General features: G+C 38.1%; 1 protein-coding gene across 5 annotated transcripts in view; it reads right to left on the bottom strand.

The window, feature by feature from the left end:
• LOC111154393 (discs large MAGUK scaffold protein 2) overlaps nucleotides 1–20,223 on the bottom strand; it is a 1,367,735-nt gene that overhangs the window by 562,498 nt on the left and 785,014 nt on the right. For all 5 annotated transcript variants that reach the window (XM_022513932.1, XM_022513933.1, XM_022513930.1 and 2 more), the window contains one exon: nucleotides 6,885–7,009. In XM_022513932.1, the coding sequence (XP_022369640.1) occupies nucleotides 6,885–7,009 (125 nt within the window). The remainder of the gene's footprint in view (nucleotides 1–6,884; nucleotides 7,010–20,223) is intronic.

Below are 20,223 nucleotides of genomic sequence, written 5' to 3'. Positions count from 1 at the left end.
GTTTATGATAATATGTTACTGTAGAAATAGGAAACTAACACAAAAATTTTTGCTAATTTTTAAGTTAGATTATTTGTCTTTTTATTTTTGATTTATAAAATTTCTTTATAGATTCTGGTTACAAGTCCCTTATCAAATGTATTCCTGCATGTATTTTTGCCATTCTGTGGGTTGTTTTTAATTTTCTTGATGATGTTCTTCGAAGAACAAAAGTTTTTAAAATTGATGAAGTCCAACTTATCTGTTTTTGTCTTTTGTTGTTCTTGTTGTTATATTAAGAAACCACCACCTAATTCAAAGGTTACTCATGAAGATTTACTCCTGTGATTGACATAGAGTTAGTTTTTTTGTGTGATATGAGGCAGAGGCCCAACTTAATTCTTTTGCATGCAGATATCTCGAAGTCTTGGCACAATTTGTTAGAAAAAGGGAAGGAGGGAGGTATGTTTGCCATAAGGCTATTTTGTTTAATCAACTGAAGGATTTCTCTTATTAAATTATGTAACACTTGACCAAATTAGGAAAATTGTTAGAGATGCCTTTTCAGATATAAAAGACTGTACATGGGTACCTGGTATTCTACCAGTTGTGTAGCTAAAATTATTCTTCTTGTTTAGAAATGTTCTTGTGTAGTTCTAAATTGTTGAGGACTCATCACTACCAGTCACCATGGAACTAACTGCCAAGTGGTTTTTTTCTGGTCTAACAGATTGTCGACATATTCGGGGCTGATAATATTGATAGAGAAGGGACGCCTGGGTGGCTCAGTTGGTTGGACGACTGCCTTCGGCTCAGGTCATGATCCCGGAGTCCTGGGATCGAGTCCCGCATCGGGCTCCCAGCTCCATGGGGAGTCTGCTTCTCCCTCTGACCTTCTCCCCTCTCTTGCTCTCTCTCACTGCCTCTCTCTCAAATAAATAAATAAAATCTTTAAAAAAAAAATATTGATAGAGAAAATCAAAGGACACAGGGCTGTTCCATCTCACTCCTTTACATTCTCATAAGCAGACATGAAAGGAAATAATCCATAAGTATGAGTCCACTGAGAAGACCCTCCACCAAATTTCTTTCCAAGGTGGGTACTGGTATCATCTGCATTAAATAATGATGTTTTGCTTCTCATAAAGATGTTGTTCAGGGTAACAGCTGGATTTGTGTCCTGCTTTACCCTCAAAACAATAATTACAGAAAAATTCACTTGGTTTTGAAGACACTGAGAGTCTCTCTCTTTGAAAAATAGAGCATCATTGTAGTCATTTTGTGCAATAATCAGTTGGATTATGATGTAAATTGATAGGTTGGACTTGGTGACTCATAAGGCTTTAATTTGCAATCATCCCAACTCATGAAAGTTCAATGTGGACAGGTAATCTAAAAATTTAGCAATCTCTTATGCAGTTTTACTTACTTAAAATCTTCTATTTCCTTAAACAATCTGAAAGTTGGTCTTGGAAGTGATGCTTGGAAGTTGCTCTCATTCCTCTGCCTGGTGCTTTTAATTTGCCCTTCAAATATTAAGTTTAGGTTTGTCTTCTCCATTACCAAGGTCCATGTTGTCTTTAGCTCCTAATGATCAATTTTTTTCTTCTTTGTTTTTTTTCCTTTACTCCTTTTCTTCCCTTCCCTCTCTTTCTTCTTATTTTCTTGTTTTAAAATCACTAGTGAGTTAATGGATATGAATTAATGAATAAAATCAGAGAGTGAGTTGCCAAATGACAGCCAAAAGGACAATGCTATGATTTATACATAGGAGTCGTATTCTTGAAACATTGATCCTTGACCTCTCAACTTTGGTCATTATTCTCAAACCTCAGCGTGATCAATATTATTCTTGCTTAAAATCAACATCTATGCTGTCTTGGATTTTATAAGGACAAAGCCACTCTTACCCATAAAGAGACATAGAAGGAACAAATGAAGCAATGGATTTAAAGAAAACTTTTTTTTTTTCCTTTCATCTTGTCTAGGAATAGAAATTATTGTGCTGAGGGCTGAGAGATTAAATTGTGTCACTTGTCAGGAAACTGGCAAGCAGCCATCTTTTTTGCCTGCTACTACATGCTGCTTTTGTGCTATGGATGGGTTTAATAAATGCACTGTTGTGTAAAATGTCATTGCTGCATCGCCAAATGGAGACTGTCATGTGATAGTTCTTCCCCACGATGACAGATCAATATTGGTCCTCAGCAATCCAGGGACTTGAAGCCACACAAAGGGCATTTTTATGGTTCAGAAACAAAAGTAGAAATAAAAATCACTCCTCAAAGCATGGAGATGTATCTATTTTGCTCTGGAAGAAAACCTAATGTTCTTTCCAAAACGTTTTTACTTTAAAGATAGGTAATGTTATCAAATTTTAATGACTACTTCCAAAAGAAAAAATACAAATAAATTGTAACATTTTTGAAAAGTCCAATCTTATTATTAACTGTCAAAGAAATGCAAAGTAAAGCAAGGAAATACACCATTATTTACCTTGGTAAACAGCCCCAAATTATATATGTGTAAGTGCATGAGATTCTGAGAGCATATCATAAAATAAGCCTTCTCCAACATTCCTGGTAGAAGTAAAATTTAGTACAGTCTCTCTGGAAAGAAAGTTAGCAGTATGTATCAAAACTCTTTAACGTGTTCTTACCTTTTGTTCCTAAAATTTGACTACCAGAAATGTATTCTAAGGAAATTATGAAAATCAGGGTCAACAATGTCTTCTAAAAGATTTCCAGTTATTTAAAATGCTAAGAAACTGAAAATAAACTCTTAACAATGTAAGTGGTAAATATATTATTAAACAACAAAACACTTGTAGAGGATTTAAAAAATTATCTAGGGAAAGGTGTATTTAATAAGGTTATGAGAAGTTAAGTTAATGCTAAATGTATAGAGCATGATCTAAACAGAATTTCAAAAAATAGCAACAAAAGCCTAGAAATAAATGCACAAAACATGTTAATAGTGATTGACTCTGAGTAGTGTAAAAATAACTGTGTTGTATTTTGTTTAATTTTTGTCTACTCTTCTGCATTTTATCCATATCATATCCATATCATATCCCCAAACACATATACACAATAAGTTATATTTAAAAAGAGGTTGCATAGGGAAAAGGTCACTGTCCAGAGAAATTAATCTAAACTATGATGTACTTTCTTGTACTGCTCTTAATTTAGCCCTCATTCCCCATTTTCTCTATAGTTCTGGCTCTTTCTCTCACTCTAGTTTAGACTCATATCACCAGCCATCAGATTAAACAGACTGCTGCTCTCTCTCCCCTCGGGGCAGTGATTCCCCCCCACCCCCCATACCTTGCTTTTCATTGTGCTTTTTGCCTCTTGCCTCCAGGTGCGTGAAGGGTCTGGGACAACCCGGGAGGCCTGCTCAGTGTTTCTGAGGTTTAGAGTGTGGTCCCCCGGCAGAGGCCTGCAATGGACCCAGCCAGGAGGGAGTTTCTGAGTCAGAATTCCACAGTATTCATATTCATTTTCTATAGTTGAGTGATAAACTACCACAAATTTTAAAGTTCTAAACAATATACATTTTTCATCTCAGAGTTGTAGTGGGTCCGGGGTCCAAGCACAGCTTAGCGGAGTTCTTCAGTCTGGGTCCCACAAGACTGCAAACAGGGTGTCAAGGTTTGCTTTGTTTGTTTGCTTGGTTTTTCAGCTTCCTTTCAGGAGCATGGGGTCCTTTTCCAAGCTCAGGTGGCTATTGCCAGAATTTAGCTGTGTCACTGCAATCTTCCATATCTCACTAGCCATAGGCGGGAACCACTCTCAGCCCCCAGAAGCTGCCTTCAGGTACCCACCACAGGGCCTCCTCCGTAGAGCCTCCCCCAACATGGAAGTTTGCTCTGTCCGGGCCAGCAGGACAATCTCTTGGGTTTTAAAGTACTCACTGGATTAGGTCAGGCTGACACAATACAATCTGTTTTCTGATTAACTCCAAATCAACGGATTAGGGACCTGAATTACATTTGTGAAATCGCTTCTTGCCATATAAAGCAATATTATCAGGAAAGTGATAGCTCGTCATACTCACAGGGGCTTCCCACACTCAAGGGGAAGAGACCATGAAGGGTGTGGTCACTGGGAATTATTTTAGAATTCTACCCCCAGGGTCCCTTCCTGGCTGTCACAGACTTGTGGCTCAAGTTCCGCATGCTCTTACATGGCTGGCTTGGCAGAATGAGCTGTGGGGAGGGCTTGGAATTCTATATAGTTCTTTCAGGTTTACCATTTCATTTAGTCCTTGCCATAGCTTCTTCAGATCTATGCTCCTATCTCCAATTTAACCAGTGAGGGAACCGGAGCACAGAGAGCTTAAAAAGAGTCCCCAGGCCACACAGCTAGAAATCCGGGTCCTCTAACTCCAAAGAGTATGTTCTTTCTCTTACATCTTTCATCTGGGGCAACTCCTGAGACCTGAGGTCACTCTGGAGTCTAATCTCATCAGGAAGAGAACTGCCTCTCATTTCATCTGTGTCTTAAGCCTGCACAGTCACTTTATATATGACGGACCTCATGCAGGAAGGCTTTTTACAATGAACTTGGAATTCCTAGAATGAGGTGTGTGCTAGGGTTCTATTGCTCCTTAGAAAGTTACCACCAATTTAGCAGCTTAAAATAACACTCATTTATTAGCTCACTGTTTTCATAGGTCAGAAGTCTGGTCCAGTGTGGCTGGAATCTCTGCTTAGGTTCTTAGAGGCTAAAATCCAGATGGTAGCTGAGCAACAGTCTTCTCTATCTGGAGGCTTCGGTCTTCTAAGCTCATGTGGTCGTGGTAGGACTCAGTTCCTACTGTCTACCTCATTGGATGTTGTATCTAGAAGACTGTATGTGTTTATGTACATCTCTATTTCTATCTGTTTTAACACAATGTCCCATAGGTGTAAACAAAAACCAAGTTTTTGGCCTCCTGGGTGACTCAGTTGGTTAAGCGGCTGCCTTTGGCTCAGGTCATGATCTCAGGGTCCTGGGATCGAGCCCCGAATTGGGCTCCCTGCTCAGCAGAGAGCCTGCTTTTCCCTCTCCCTCTGCCTGCCACTCTGCCTAATTGTGCTCTCTCTCTGTCAAATAAATAAATAAAATCTTAAAAAGAAAAAAAGCTCAATAAGTTTTAGCTAGCATTATGATTATTCTCTTTCCAACTACTGAATGATGCTTCTAGCAGAACTTCCTTTGACCTCCACAGGCATGAGACCACCACCTAGATTTGCAAGCAAACAATGGCAGTATGGCTGCTTTTCATTCCTAACTGTAGGCCAAGTATGTTTAACATAAAGGCTATTCTATCCCAAATGTGGACCCAGAATTCGGCTAAGAGAGGGAAGTTCCCCTGCTTCTAGGCAGAGTGGTGTGAGCTGTGGAGATCCATTGTGGACCATCGATTTCAGAGCTGTCTTCCAACAACTCTGTTTTTAAATTTTGAAAATGGTGCTTCTCCAGGTTCAATATTAGCAAACCCAGTCCCCACTATGACTCAAGAATTACACAGTATCTGTTTCAAATTGTTCACTCTTGTAGCACGGATATTTCCTCACTCAGAAATTAATCTCATCAATTCAGTTTGAAAATTCTATTGTTGAAAAGCAGGGGTTTCCTGTGGGAGTGTCCCTCCTGTTTTTCATGTTGAAGGGAGATGCAAAAAAATCTGGAAAAAAAAAAAAAAAATCTGGGCTTCTCTTGCACAAGCTGTCCTAAGGAATCACTGCATCAGAACAGTAGCTAGGGAACAAAAGTGTCCTTGACTGCTTTGTAAGAAAAACAATAGACTAGTTTACTTATGTTTAATGGAAAAAAAAAAAAAAGAAAAACCAAACTGAGGACAGGCTACAAAGCATGCATTTGTGATATTTAATTCACAGTCCCCACTGTAGCTCCACGCAAGTTAGTTAGTGTTACCTAAAGGACTCTGCTTGTGCAACCCTCTCTCCTCTTACTCATTAATTTACCCTCCTACTTCATCTCCATTAATTAATCAATTACTTCAAAAACTCATTCACTCAACCAGAATTTACTGATTCGCTTCTCTATATAACTCCGTGGCCTGAGGGGATTCACAGTATAGTGGAAGGCCTAAAGAACACTGGGACATGCTTTTCTCCCCAGGGAAATCTCTTCTAATTGTTCCAATCTCCTATGCCTTGTAGTGGGTGCCTTGATCTCTGAGACAATTTTATATTATTTACTAATTGTCCCATGTGTGTAACCCTTAGTTCCCCCAAACAATCTTCAGTTCTTTCAAGAGTGGGGGCCCTGGGTTTAGCAGCTACGACCTATGCTGAGCTTGCATGTGGTCCTCATCCACGTGAAGTTGATTTCTCTCCTTGTTGGGATAACTTGGTCCTTTCTCCCTCCATGTTCTTGTTCAGATTTATGGCGTTCGTGAAAACTTAATTATTTTTTAAGACCCAGAATAGAATCTTTCTGTAGAATAGTTTTTAGACTCTGTTCAAACTTCTGGAGAAAGCCCTTATGAATGGTCGCTGAGTCTATGAATATCCACAGTATGTATACCATTGCCTTATTTGCTAATTCTACTTACAGTATAGTATTTTTTTGATACATTTTATCATTTGCTCACCAGCTCTGGGTATTCTTCCTTCCAACCAGAATGAAGGCCACATGGAACAAAAATTTATCTGTGTACCTTCCTTACAGAGCCAGGTGAACATGGTGCCCATCAACAAACAAAAATTAAATACTAGTTGAATTTTAGTTAAGTAAGAAGAAATCTGTGAAGTCATTACAGAAAGCTTGCTTTGACAGCCATTTCTTTCAAGTACAGAGCTTTGTAAAATTATTATTCTCTGAAGGTATAAACATGTCTCATTGACGTGGCAGATTTACCTTCCAAATACTTCTAATGTTTCAGAGCTTTACCTGAGTCTGCCATCCTCTGCAGCAGCACCACCCGGTATAATCTTCGTAATAAATATGCCAGGGTCATCTCCAATGTGGGGATTATCTGTCCCTCCAGCAATACTGAATCCCAGGCCAGAATTCCCCTGGAGAAACAATAAGTAGACATTAAATGATATAGCTGTCACCTAAACCTAGTTCCTCTTGCATTCCGTGTTATCATCTTACTACTGAAATGGAAATCAGGTGATAACAGTCTTCCATGCAAAGCTATAAAGTGCACTGTCAGCAGACAAAGGAAGGTCAGGAAAAACACTCAAGTTTGTCTCTGCATTGCAAGAATTGAAGAGGCCTTACATTTTTGCTTATTCAAAGGGCCTTAAATTTTTGCTTTTAAGAAAAGTTTCTTTTATACAGCAATTAAAATGATCATTACAACGTAGGAAATAAAGCTTATAAATTGTGTTATATACAAAAATACAAAAACATTAGTGTCAATTGTAAAAATTATACTTAGGTAGGAAAAAGAAATGGAAGGAAACCAGTTGCATGAAAATTGATTTGGTAGAGTAGTGAAATTTGGCTGTTTTAATTTTATTTCCAGTACTGTTATGCATCAAATAAATGTGTTCCTATATAACAATAAGCTTTGGCTTCAGAAGGCAGGTCTCCCTTCTAGAGTTATAATAAATGTGAGATATTTTTCAGGAATAAGCAGATTTTAATTTGCAATAGGTATTGACAAGGAAAGTATTACCACTGCAGCATGTAAATTTGATAGTTTATATTTTAAAAAAGCTTTCATACTGACTCATGCAGATTACAGTAATTGATATCCAATGTACATACAACCTTCTGAAATCTGTATATAAGACATAACTAAAAGTCTTCCCCAAATTCACAAGTCATCTTAACATATTTATTATTTACATATTTTTCTTTAATTTATATCTCCCCGACTACATTATGTTTCCATATTATGTTCTGATGTTTCTTCTAAATCACATTTTATTTAAGCCATATCCATACACCTAGGTAGTGTTTATAATTATCCATTTAAAAAGATGAAATAATATTTCATCAAGGTCATATCCTATTATTTATTTAACCAGTCCTCTATCACTGGATATTTAATTTCACTACAACCAAGATAGCTTACTAAATTTACAACTACTTGATTAATTCCTGTTCTTGGATAAAAAGAAATGAAAACTAAGAATTTAGTAGCTAATCCAGAAAAATTAATTAAGGCACTGTCAGAAAAGTTCAGTGTCAAGATCAGATCAGCTATAACTTGACAGTTCTATCACTACAAATGGTACGGTAACGTTTAGCAATTTTTATTGACTGAATAATAAAAATTCCAGGAGGCTGATTTCACAATTGTACATTTATGTTGAAAAGTTGAAATTAATAATTCAACCATAACAACTAAAATCCCATGCCTTTATACTTCTGACATTTCTCTAATTCTGTTTTTCTTTGAAAAAATGCAATGTTCACTGAACAGAGATATTACTCAGTAGCAGTCATGCAATCATAAACTTATTTAATATTTGTTACACACCAGCACTGTGCCTGGCACTGGACTACGTTCTGGGAAATACAGCAGGGAATATGTCAGTTGATGAGGCACAAGAAGAGAAAGTACAGAGTGTAGGAGTGGCCGGCGGAAGAAGGAAGCATAGGGACTTTTCCAGAAGGTGAAAAGCAGTTAGTTACTCTTTTAAGAGGGTCAGGATGGGAATGGGGAGGCAGACAGAATATTCCAGTCAAAGGAAGAACACATGTAAAATCTCTGAGGTGAGAAAGGGTATGCCAGGTCCAAGACACAGACAGGAAGGCTTGAATTAAGAAAGCAAAATGAACTGGATGAGATAAATATTTACCATGAGTTCAAGAGAACCTATCCTTGGCTTTAAGTATCTACTGACACCAGATGACTCTATCGGTATGGCTGAGTAGCTACTAAGGGTAAGGCTACAGGGAACAAGACCAGATGATTTGTCCCTTCACAGAATCCAAGGAAGAGCAGAAAAGGCGGTGATATCGGGCATCTGGTAATCAATACATTTTCACTGTAACATCAACTACATTGTCAGGACAGCATCAAGGTGACTTACAAGGCAGTTTCTCTACGATCTAGGGGTTCTGGAAGGAAAGAATGGGAAGATGAGTATCCTCATTATAATTTGGGTCTAGTTCCATGAACATCAATTGGAGTATACTGGTCTTACTAGAGTTGGCCCCTTGGATAATCATTTCCTGCGTAAGGGGGTAGGGAAAGAGGCAAGCACAGTCTGGGAAGCTTTCTCCTGACAATATCAATATTTTTGGAGAGGGCACTCAAAACTTTCCCATTTGCGAAACATATTCACTCTCTAGCTCTTACCCTTATCCTCTTCATTTCTAGTTTTGCACTTTTACCCCCAGGAGCACTCAGCTGAGCTGCTGACTCTTTCCTGCACAGCTGACACCATGACTTGTTTCTTGGCCTTTGCTTTCTCTACCAGAAACTTTCTACCACTCCTTTGCCTGGCCCACTTCTACCTATTATCCAAGATAAAGCTCAGAAGGCATGTGCTACAGAAAATATTAAAAGATCACAACTCCATTTCTCTGGGTAATTCAGTCCTCTCTTAAGTCTCTAAAGATTTCTGTGTTTATCTATGCCATGCACTGTACTATTTTGAGTTTATATATTTCTGAGTCTGTCTTTCCTTTAAAGTAAGGAAACTGTGTAGTATTCATCTTTGTTCTTGGTACTTTCTCTGGCACACAGTACTGTTCAGTAAATAACTGACGAATGAATGAACAAAAAAACCTACTGAGAATATTCAAGATCTAAAGGGAAGACACAGAAAGGACACAGTAAAAGTCCACAATGTGTTCAGAAATATAATATACAAGTAGAAGCCATTTTGCTCAGTGTTCTGCAAGAATAAAAATGGAAAGCTCAGGTATTCAAATTGTGGCTTAGCTGAAGGATGAATGATGAGACAAAACTGTCCAAACTAGGGGGATAGGCCGCTCTGGAAGGGAAGGAGGACCGTTCACTCATAGAGCAGCTGCTTAGTTGCTGGACATGAGGGACCTGAGCATTTCTGGGGAGGTTAAATTGCACAACTTCAAAGGATTCTTCTGGATCTTTGGCTAGATTTGTATGAAACCTATTGTTGCAAACAAAGAAAAAGTGATGTGTAGCGGTAGAAGTAGATCACCATTGCATTTTTAAAGCTTATCCAGTGAGTCAACAGATCTTTGAAGTGATAGTTTTGATGACAATCTAGCAACTAGTACTGTTTTTAGAATTGACCCTGATAAGGAGATCTGGTGCCTTTGGATCCTAATACACATTCTCCTACCCTCAAATCTACTCTGAGGAAAAAGAAAGAATGTATCAGGAAATCCATAATGAACAGTGGTAGGTAGAGGCAGAGTGTAACTGGACCTGTGTTTCCAGTCTCAAGGATTTCCAAAAGCAAATTTTGTGTTTCATTTAAAACCAGCTGGCCTGACTACTGGGTATTTACCCCAAAGATACAGATGTAGTGAAAAGAAGAGCCATCTGTACCCCAATGTTTATAGCAGCAATGGCCACGGTCGCCAAACTGTGGAAAGAACCAAGATGCCCTTCAACGGACGAATGGATAAGGAAGATGTGGTCCATATACACTATGGAGTATTATGCTTCCATCAGAAAGGATGAATACCCAACTTTTGTAGCAACATGGACGGGACTGGAAGAGATTATGCTGAGTGAAATAAGTCAAACAGAGAGAGTCAATTATCATATGGTTTCACTTATTTGTGGAGCATAACAAATAGCATGGAGGACAAGGGGAGTTAGAGAGGAGAAGGGAGTTGAGGGAAATTGGAAGGGGAGGTGAACCATGAGAGACTATGGACTCTGAAAAACAATCTGAGGGGTTTGAAGAGGCAGGAGGTGGGAGGTTGGGGGAACCAGGTGGTGGGTATTAGAGAGGGCATGGATTGCATGGAGCACTGGGTGTGGTGCAAAAACAATGAATACTGTTACGCTGAAAATAAATTTAAAAATTAAAAAAAAAAGCAAAAAAAAAAAACCACAGCTGGGCCTGGCCGGTCACCATGACTCTTTAGAGGATGTTCACGTGACTTTAGCTAAGGATGTTATTTAGTGTTTTCCTGTCTCTCCTTATTGTTCTCTCCCAGCCGTCCCTTTCAGGCCTTTGCTACCAGCCAGCAGCATTCAGTGGAGAGAGGGACAGATAACAAGCAACAGTGAAATTACTGCCTGCTGTTCTCCACGGCTGAGTCACTCCAGTCCCCTGACAATCATCGCGGAGCCAGCCAGCTGCAGGGCCAGACCCCAGAACCTCTCAGTTCCAAGCGGCGATCTCTCCATGTGAACAGGCAGACCCCTGGCTGACACCCTTAGATCCTGAGAATTGTGGCTAATTAACCGAGTGTTGATACTTGACCCAGTCAATGGCAACTGTGAGGTGCCACGCGTGTGAGGGCAGTCCCTGTATAGGGCTCTGGGTAGCTGCCGTTCCCCTGCAGCTGGGTATATTCCATGACTGATGAATGTGGCTGGCATGAACCATTCTTTCTCCTGGTTCCTAATCCTCCACATTTGCTGATTCTCCCCCAAGAGCACAAGTGCCCAGTCAAATGGCACTTTCTCTTTCCTGGACTATATTCCATCTCTTCTCAGAAAAAGAATCAACTGAAAGCAAAGACACTTTACTGATGGTTGCAAATATAAATATAATATTCTGAGAAAAGTTCCTCTTTCATTCAAAGTGTTTCTCTAAATGAAAATTACCCCCAGGGCGCCTTGGTGGCTCAGTGGGTTAAAGCCTCTGCCTTCAGCTCAGGTCATGATCCCAGCATCCTGGGATCGATCCCGCATCAGGCTCTCTGCTCAGCAGGGAGCCCGCTTCCCCTCCTCTCTCTCTGCCTGTCTCTCTGCCTACTTGTGATCTCTGTCAAATAAATAAATAAAATCTTAAAAATCTTAAAAGAAGAAAAGAAAATTACCCCCAAAATGGGGTTACAAAAGAAGACAAAATATAACCATAAGCATGTATAGAATTAAAAAAAAAATTTATTTATTTGAGAGAGAGAGCTTGAGCAGGGGGAGGGGCAGAGGGTGAGGAAAAGAGAGGAAAGCAGACTCCCCGCTGAGTGCAGAGCCCAATGTGGGGCTCAATTCCATGACCCTGAGATCATGACCCAAGCCCTAGCCAAGAGTTGGATGCTTAACGCACTGAGCCACCCAGGCAGCCCTATAGAATTTTCTATTTATAAGGAATTTCTTTGATTTTTTAAAGAAGTTCTTATTTTAAAGTATTGTTTAATCTAGTAATTCAATTCTAAGAATTTATTAGGAAGAAATATTCAGAGATATGTACAAAGATTTGTGTTCAAGCTTTTATCACAGTATTATGTTTTTAATGTTAAAACCAAAAACAAAACAAAAAATTGAAAGAACAACTCACAACTGGAAATAAACATTCAAATGATGGAGAAATGGTTAAAAACACTGTGGTACATCTATGTGAATGTGGGACTATTTTGGAGCCATTAAAATTGTAGTGATAATGACGACAAGAAATGCTCATTATGTAAATGTGAGAGAAAAAAAGTATACGGAATTTTAATTACGGTATGATCACCACTGAAGATATTAAAAGCAAATGATTTATTTTTAATGAGAAAATTATTAATCACTAATTAGTAACAGTAAAAATGATTAGTAATTCAAACTAAGAGGGAGACTTTTTAAAAAATTATAAAGTTCTTAATAAAACAAAAATCAAAATACTAAAAATTTTCTCAAGAACACTAACATTTATTGCATATTTATTCTGAACTAAACATGACCTAAATATTTTTTAATTCCCCATTCAGTAGGTACTATTTCCTCCTTTTTATACGTTAAAAAACAAACAACAAACAAATGAAAAACCCTGAGGCTGTGAAGAGTGAAGTAGCAGCTTAACACAGAAAACAAGTGAATAGTGGATTTCAGATTCAAATCAAATTCGTTTGGCTCCAAATATTATTTTCTTTCCATTATATCACATTGCCTTTCCTGGGTTGAAAAAAAATAATTTGATGGTGGATACACAATAAAAATGATCATACTAACAAACCAGTATTTTGGATTTTTGAAAAAAGTAAACTACTTCTATCAGTATCTGAAAATATTCAAAACAAATTCTTTTTACTTTTTTGGGGGCGGGCAGGGTTTGAACTCACAACCCTGAGATGAAGACCTGAGCTGAGAGAGAGTCTGATGCTTACCTGACTGAGCCACCTGGGCACCCTAGAAAATTTCTGATGGAAAAGCATGGATTTGGGCCATTCAGACCTGGTTTTGAGTGTCAGCTTTGCACTTATTAGCTATTTGACATTGCTAAGTTTTCATCTTTGAGTTTACTTTCTTCACCGGTAATATGTAGATAATACCTACCTCACAGTGCATTAGGTTAAGTGTCTGCCTTTGGCTCAGATCATGATCCCAACATCCTGGGTTCGAGCCCCGCATCGGACTCCCTGCTTGGCAGGAAGCCTTCTCCTCCCTCTCCCACTGCCCTGCTTGTATTCCCTCTGTCACTGTCTCTCTCTCTCTCTCTGTCAAATGGATAAATAAAATCTTAAAAAAAAAGGATAATTTAGTTAAAAATTCTGAATGTGGGGAATGGCAGTTTAGATTGGCAGTCCTAAAAATTGTTAGATAAATAAAGGCTAGATAAAGACTCAAACTCTTCTAACCTTTAACAGTCATGTCCTGTTTTGAGTAATATTGAAATTTTATATATCCTGTTACCGACTCCAGGAGTCCTATACACCTCCCTCATTCCAGGAGGAACTATATGCTCCTTTAACTCTCTGCCAAGAATCATCAATATATAGGTCTATTTTCTGCACAGCTGCTCTAGCAATGATATTAATGTTTATTTAGTATCACTTATACTGCAAAATTATATGCATATTGTTTTCAGATATATCATCATGCCTCAGTCTCTAATCTGTAAGTTTCTGATATATCCCCAGATTGAAAATTACTAGTGCAAAATTTGACTAGTGATTAACACACAGAATAGTGAACAAGATAAGTAGATAGAAGGAAGATATCAAAAAAGGCTAAAACAGACAACAGCAAATTAAAGGAATCCTCTAGCTATGTGGCAGGAGAAAAATGTCACTTGATAGATCCATTGGTTAGCAAATAATCTTCTAAATTGTCTTGGAAGATATTTTATTTTAGGCAGTAAATCTGGAATGGCACAAAGAATAAAAAAATGTCTTTTTTCATAGACATTACTTGTTGAAAATCATTCAAAGTCTTTCTCACATCCCCATTCTATAACATACTGCAATATCAAAAGATGAATAGCCATAGGCCTATTATTATAGTATAAAGATACGAATATAATTCAGACATTTCTAACTACTCTTGCTTGCAGTTATTTTCATAAAAATTTTCCCCCTAGAAATGTTTTAAGACGTTATCTAGCAATCCATGTATTTTTGAATAACATTCTTAGTCTAGGGATAAGAGATGCCTGTTTCCACTTACTTAGAAGTTCTAGAAGTTGCATTTAGGATTTGCTCCTGAGAAGCCACCAGGAGGTCTGTGTTTGGGGACTGGTAACTGGAGGAAAGTGTTTTCAGGGTTCGGGGGGCTGTGGAGAGGAAGCAGTTTCAATAAACAGCAGGAAAGAGAATGCTAATTTACAATAGGCCAAAGAACACATGATAAGTAAAAGGGTGATAGCGTAAAGGTAGATTACTGTTTTTGTGAAACAGTTTTATTCTTAGGAGAGACACATGGTAGTGTCTGATGGAGAGGAGGCAGGAGTAGGGGAAAGACTTTAGAGTGTGGCAGGGAGAGGACTCAAGCATGTCTGTGGGCTAAGGGAAAGAAGCTCCTAGAAAGGCAGAATGAAGGTACAAAAGAGAAAGGGAGTCCATGGGAAGCAAAGTCCTGAAGAAGGAGGAGTGAGAATAGGGTCTAAAGTCCGGATTTCTGAGCCCCTACTGTACATATTGGTTAAGTACATGTGGTATAACTACACGAAGGAATACGATGGTATTATGAGATGAATATATCTTTACAATACATATTTAGGTAAAGAAAGGCGAATACAATATAAGATTTACATTTTATAATATATAGGCATAGAAAAGTTTGAAAGTATATTCACCAATATACTAAAGTTGCTTTCAATGGATATCAGAATTATAGATCTTTTTATTTTTGTCATTTTAAGCAAGTCCATCTTTAATTTTCCTTATAAATATGTCTCCCTATAAACACACACACACACACACACACACACACACATACATTATACTTACAAAACATGTTTAACAAAGAACAACTGGCAGTTTGTTTTTCTAAGATAGCATACCTCAGCCTTAGGTGGGAAGGGGGATACTTTTCTATTTGGGATAAGAATGATCAAATTACTATAAAGTTAGAATGTTATTTTAAGGCAGACGAAGTTATAGGATCATTTTCAGGTACAGGAGAAAAAAGCTGAAGGAGTTCTTAACTGACAGTGTCTTTGTCTTACACATTTAGATGTTAGGACACCAAAGGGATGTCTAGAATGAATTTGGAGACTTATGTTAAGCAGTAAAGGATTGGAATTGCACCTGTGAGGCAAGAGAGACACCTTAGAATCAGTAGAGGTCTGCTGAGCAGCACTGAGATGGGCCATCATCAGCATGGTTATGGATTTTCTCCCATAGCACTTAGTAATCATGAACAATGAGAAGGAAAGGTATGGTTGCTTTAGGGCTGAAGTTTGAAAATCAAATGTGCCTAACTCTCAAAGGAATGAGGAGTGCAAATCAGAAAGGATAGAAAAGGAAGAGAAGCCAGGAATATGCTCAGCTTGGAAGAACAGAAGTGGGTAAAAAGATTGAGATCATGACAAGGTCAAAGTACAGATTCATGGAGAACAGAGGATGGAAGAGGGACCAGCAGGCTGTGGACACTGGGATTTCTGGGCTCAAGATTTCAGGGATGAAGTAGTACTCACTGATAGTCACATGAGTATAGTAAAGGTTACATGAATGCATTAAAATGATGACCAAGTCAGAGTCCTCTGTGGCTGACACTGAAGTTTCCTTGGAAGATGGTAACAAAAAGAGAGAAGGTAAGGAGGTCAAAAATGTTCAGTGAATGTGGGCAAAGATAAGGTTAGGGGTAGAGATAAGAAGAGGGGTAGAATGTGAAGCAGTATGGCAGTTAAAAGAGTTACAAGTAGAGGCACAAGATGTACCAAGTCCTGAGAAGAAGAAAGTGATTGACTTGTTCAAGGAATAAAATGAATCCAGAAGAGCGGTAGACTGATTAGGTAAGGAAGGGGGATGAGGTTAGAGACGGTAGCAAGGGTCAGACACTGGTGGTGTAAGGTTTGTGGGTCATGAAGATTTAAAACAGGAGAGTAATCTGGTCTGATTTAGTTGAAGATTACACAAGTTGCTTTTTAAAAACATTGGAGAGAGCAAAGGTGAGGACAGGAAGACCAGCTGCAACAGCCCAGGTCAGAAACTGATGGTGGCTAGATAGGCTGGTAGCAATGGGGGTGCCATGATTTGAGATATGACTTGGAGGTGGAATTGACAGGATTTACTGACAGCTAGAATTCTCAAGGAAAGAAAAGAATCAAAGATGGTGCCTACCTGGGCAGAGATGTCCTATGTCATCTCTATATGAGATGTAAAGACTGTGATATGGGCTGAAAAACCAGTTGACAAGAGGTAAATCAAGTTGTAAGTTTGAGAGATCCATCAGTATCACTGGAGTGTCAGAAAAAAAAATACTGAGGTCTTGAGAAAGAATAATGGTAATTGCTAACTCTCAGGGATTGCTTTCTACATGTCAGGTGCTGTACAGACCTTATAGCTCCCTTTTTAATGATAGTTAAGTTACACGCAAGAGGGAACCTGGGGGGCTCATTCAGTTACTTGTCTGCCTTCTGCTCAGGTCATGATCCCAGCGTCCTGTGACTGAGCCCTGCAACAGGATCCCTGCTCAGTGGGGAGCCTACTTCCCAATCTCCAATCCCCCTCCCCCTTTCAATCAGATAAATAAGATACTTAAAAAAAAGATACTGGCAAGAAAATAATGGTGGTAACTGCAAGAGCATCAGGAATATGTGCCAGGTACAGTTATTTCCAACAGCTCTGAGGGTACATGTCCTCATGTTTTCTGAAGGCCAGACCCAGGAGTATGGGCTTTCCTGGAGAAACCAGGTTTTTGTAATAAGGAATGACATGATAAATGTGATATTTTACCATGACTAATTTGAGCACAGTGTGCAGCCAAAGCAAAAATAGGCTTAGTGGAATGAGTCAGAAATCAAGGAGAGTAATTTGGGATCAAATACAGTATTTGAACTATGAATTCCCAAGATCTGATTTAGGATGTTGTCAGTGACATTCAACTACCAAACTGCCAAGTGACCTCTCTCTTGTGTCCTGCAATCATATTTAACTGAAATGCCATTAGAAGCCAATATACACTTCTCAAGTGCTCCCAACATTGATTCTCAACTTCTTGATCATGTTTTTCCAATATAAGTTGGTAACAATGGAGTCCCTCTCTTGTATCCCTATTATGCCATGTATTTCCAACGACATTTCTTCTTGTGTTTTCTGAAAACTTCCAGAACATGTTGTGTATGAAAACTATGAAAGAAATGGAGAAGCTCATGAGATACTCTGTTACCCTATCAAGGTATCTGAGACTTATCCTTGATTCTGCCTGCTCATCCATCCTTATACTTTATTAACCATGTGTCTTGTTGATTCTACCCCTAAAATATTTTCAGATCCATCCAGCTCCTCTCGACTTCTGTCATCACTGCCCCAGCTTAGAATTTCATTAGTTTTCCTCCTTGTTCTTCAGGATTCCAGCACTAATTCACTTCATTCACATTCATGGAATGAAGTCAAATATGCTCAGCATAACAGATCTCAAATGCAAATAGCTATGAAGGCTGACAAAATGTACAGGAGGGTATATGTGGCCCCAGGAGAAGTAAAATGACAGAGCCAGAGTGTGGTTAAATGGCAAATGATCTTTGTTCAGGAAATAAAATAAGAAGAAGTGGGGATTGAGCACATATATCTTATCTAAAGGGAAAAGAGACTTTTTAGCTCTTATGAATGGTTGCCATTCTAGAATGGGGGTCTAAAGTTGGAAGATTGATCTCCCCTCCTTACTGAAGTCAGAAATCAAATTTTCCTAAGTAAAGTATCATTTTTCAATATTGGAGAATTATTAAGTTGAAATATATATACATGGTCTCTTGGTCAGTTATGTTCCCTGTAGTTGGCAACTTGTGAGGCATATTCCATGGATGTCACTCGGTCGGCAGAGTGACTAAGGAAAATACAACTACAAACCACAGATAAGATCCTAGGGTAACTGTGTGTTGTTGTTTTTAAAAGCTGCTCACAACATTCTTCTGTATAGCATTATATATCCCTCAGCAGCATGTAAAGAAAAATGCCTTGAAGTAGGTCCTCACTTTCCCCTTCATCCTCCTCTGTATTTTATTATTACACACAGCACATTTTATTGTACTTGTTTACATGTTTATCTTCCCTGCTCTACCATGAGCATCAACTCAAAGTATCAAAACTGAGTTATTCATTTCCTGTGCCAGAATCAGGTAGCACCTATATGTGAAAAGAATTGAATACATTTTTGTACAAACTAAACGGACCCACTTCCTCTGCCTAGAATACTTCTTCTCTTTTTCTCTTGTTGAATTGCCATTCACACATCAAAATTCATCTCAAATGCTATCTCACATTTTCTCCAGTTGCTTCAGGGAGATGTGATTGCCCTTTCCTCTGTGATTCCACATGACTTCATTCATAATGTGAGTAAGACCATAAAGGTATTTATATATATATCTCTCTTCCGTTAGATTCTTAGCATCTGGAGGACAGGGGCCACACTTTATTTGCATCTATATTTCTAGCTCTCCAACCAATTCCTGTTGACGGCAACTACTCAATAAATGTTTCCTGAGTTAAACTTAATGGAAGAATACTTGAAATAATTTGTGTGACTAAGCTGATAAGGAAAGGTCAGGTGAAGGGGGTTATTTGGTTTTAATGTAAGAGGTCTAAAGGTTGAGCTCCCTAATTCTGCGTTAGTTTGAGTACCTACAATGTGCTCAACATTGTGTCAAATTGTGCTAATAAAACACCAAAAAGAGATATGTTCTTTGTTTTCAAGGAGCTTATGGTCTAGTTGGGGAGATTTGCCATATATTCAAGAACAGTGTCAGTGTGGCACAATATTTCAAATTTGTCTTTGGCTCTTCTCTTCCTGGACATTGTGAACAATTATGTGCCAAGTTCTGTTGATTCTATCTCTTGAGTACCTCTAATTTTTACTCTTTTATTTTTATCCCTATTGCATCTATCCTAGTTAATTTCATTTCCTATTTTCCAGGATATTGCAAAATGCCAAGAATGATCCGTTTCTACACCACTTCTTTTGATTCATTGTATTTCAGAAGTTCAATTTTCCCATTTTCTCTGCAATCAACATTTTGCATCTTCTATTTTTTTCTATTCCAAATCTTTGAAAACCAAGAACTGTTGACTAAAACAATCTTTTCTTTTCACTCTTTAATGAGGATTTTGTAAAAAAAATACTGATTTTTAGGGTTGTCATATATATATAATTTCTAGTGTTTCCTGGCAGTAGTAACTTGCTACTGCCATGTAACTCTCCTTTGAAGTGATAACTTAGAAATAACCAACTGTGACTCTGGCTAAACAAGCCTTCAACCCATAACCCTACCTCTACTTCTACCTCTACCAATCTTGATTAGGGCAAGAAGAATGGTAGTAAACAGTTGCTATCCTCTATTTGGCATCACTGTCTTGGAATGGATTAAGAAAACAAGTGCTAGAATCATTTCTGATATGTTTAGATCCTAACTCTACCTTATCTTGGCTGTCATCCTGAACAATTCTCTAAAGATGAAAGATCAAAAGTATTTTTGTAAAAATAAAATATTAGTTTCCTTTTTCATTGTGTTTACCTTTGCACTGATGGTACAAAAGCAATGGTGGGTAAAACTCTTGGTGCCTTAGCACAAATTAAGACAATGTCACCAAAGTCTATTAGTAATCATTGAATTTTTTATTAACCATACACTCACAATGAAAAAAAGTTAGTTTTATTTAAGAATATCTTCTATGAAACAGTGCAAGTTATTATTACTAATTTAATAATTTTTATGTAATTTAATTATTTAATTTTGTAAAAATCTTGACTTTTGAGTCCATAAGTTTGAAATATTCTGCATGATGAAATGAGAGG

This window comes from Enhydra lutris, unplaced genomic scaffold (genome assembly GCF_002288905.1).
Source record: "Enhydra lutris kenyoni isolate GAN:26980312 unplaced genomic scaffold, ASM228890v2 scaffoldscaffold37, whole genome shotgun sequence".
Lineage (NCBI taxonomy): Eukaryota > Metazoa > Chordata > Mammalia > Carnivora > Mustelidae > Enhydra > Enhydra lutris.
Note: the sequence above shows the minus strand (reverse complement) of the source record. Positions and strands in the feature narration are given on the sequence as shown.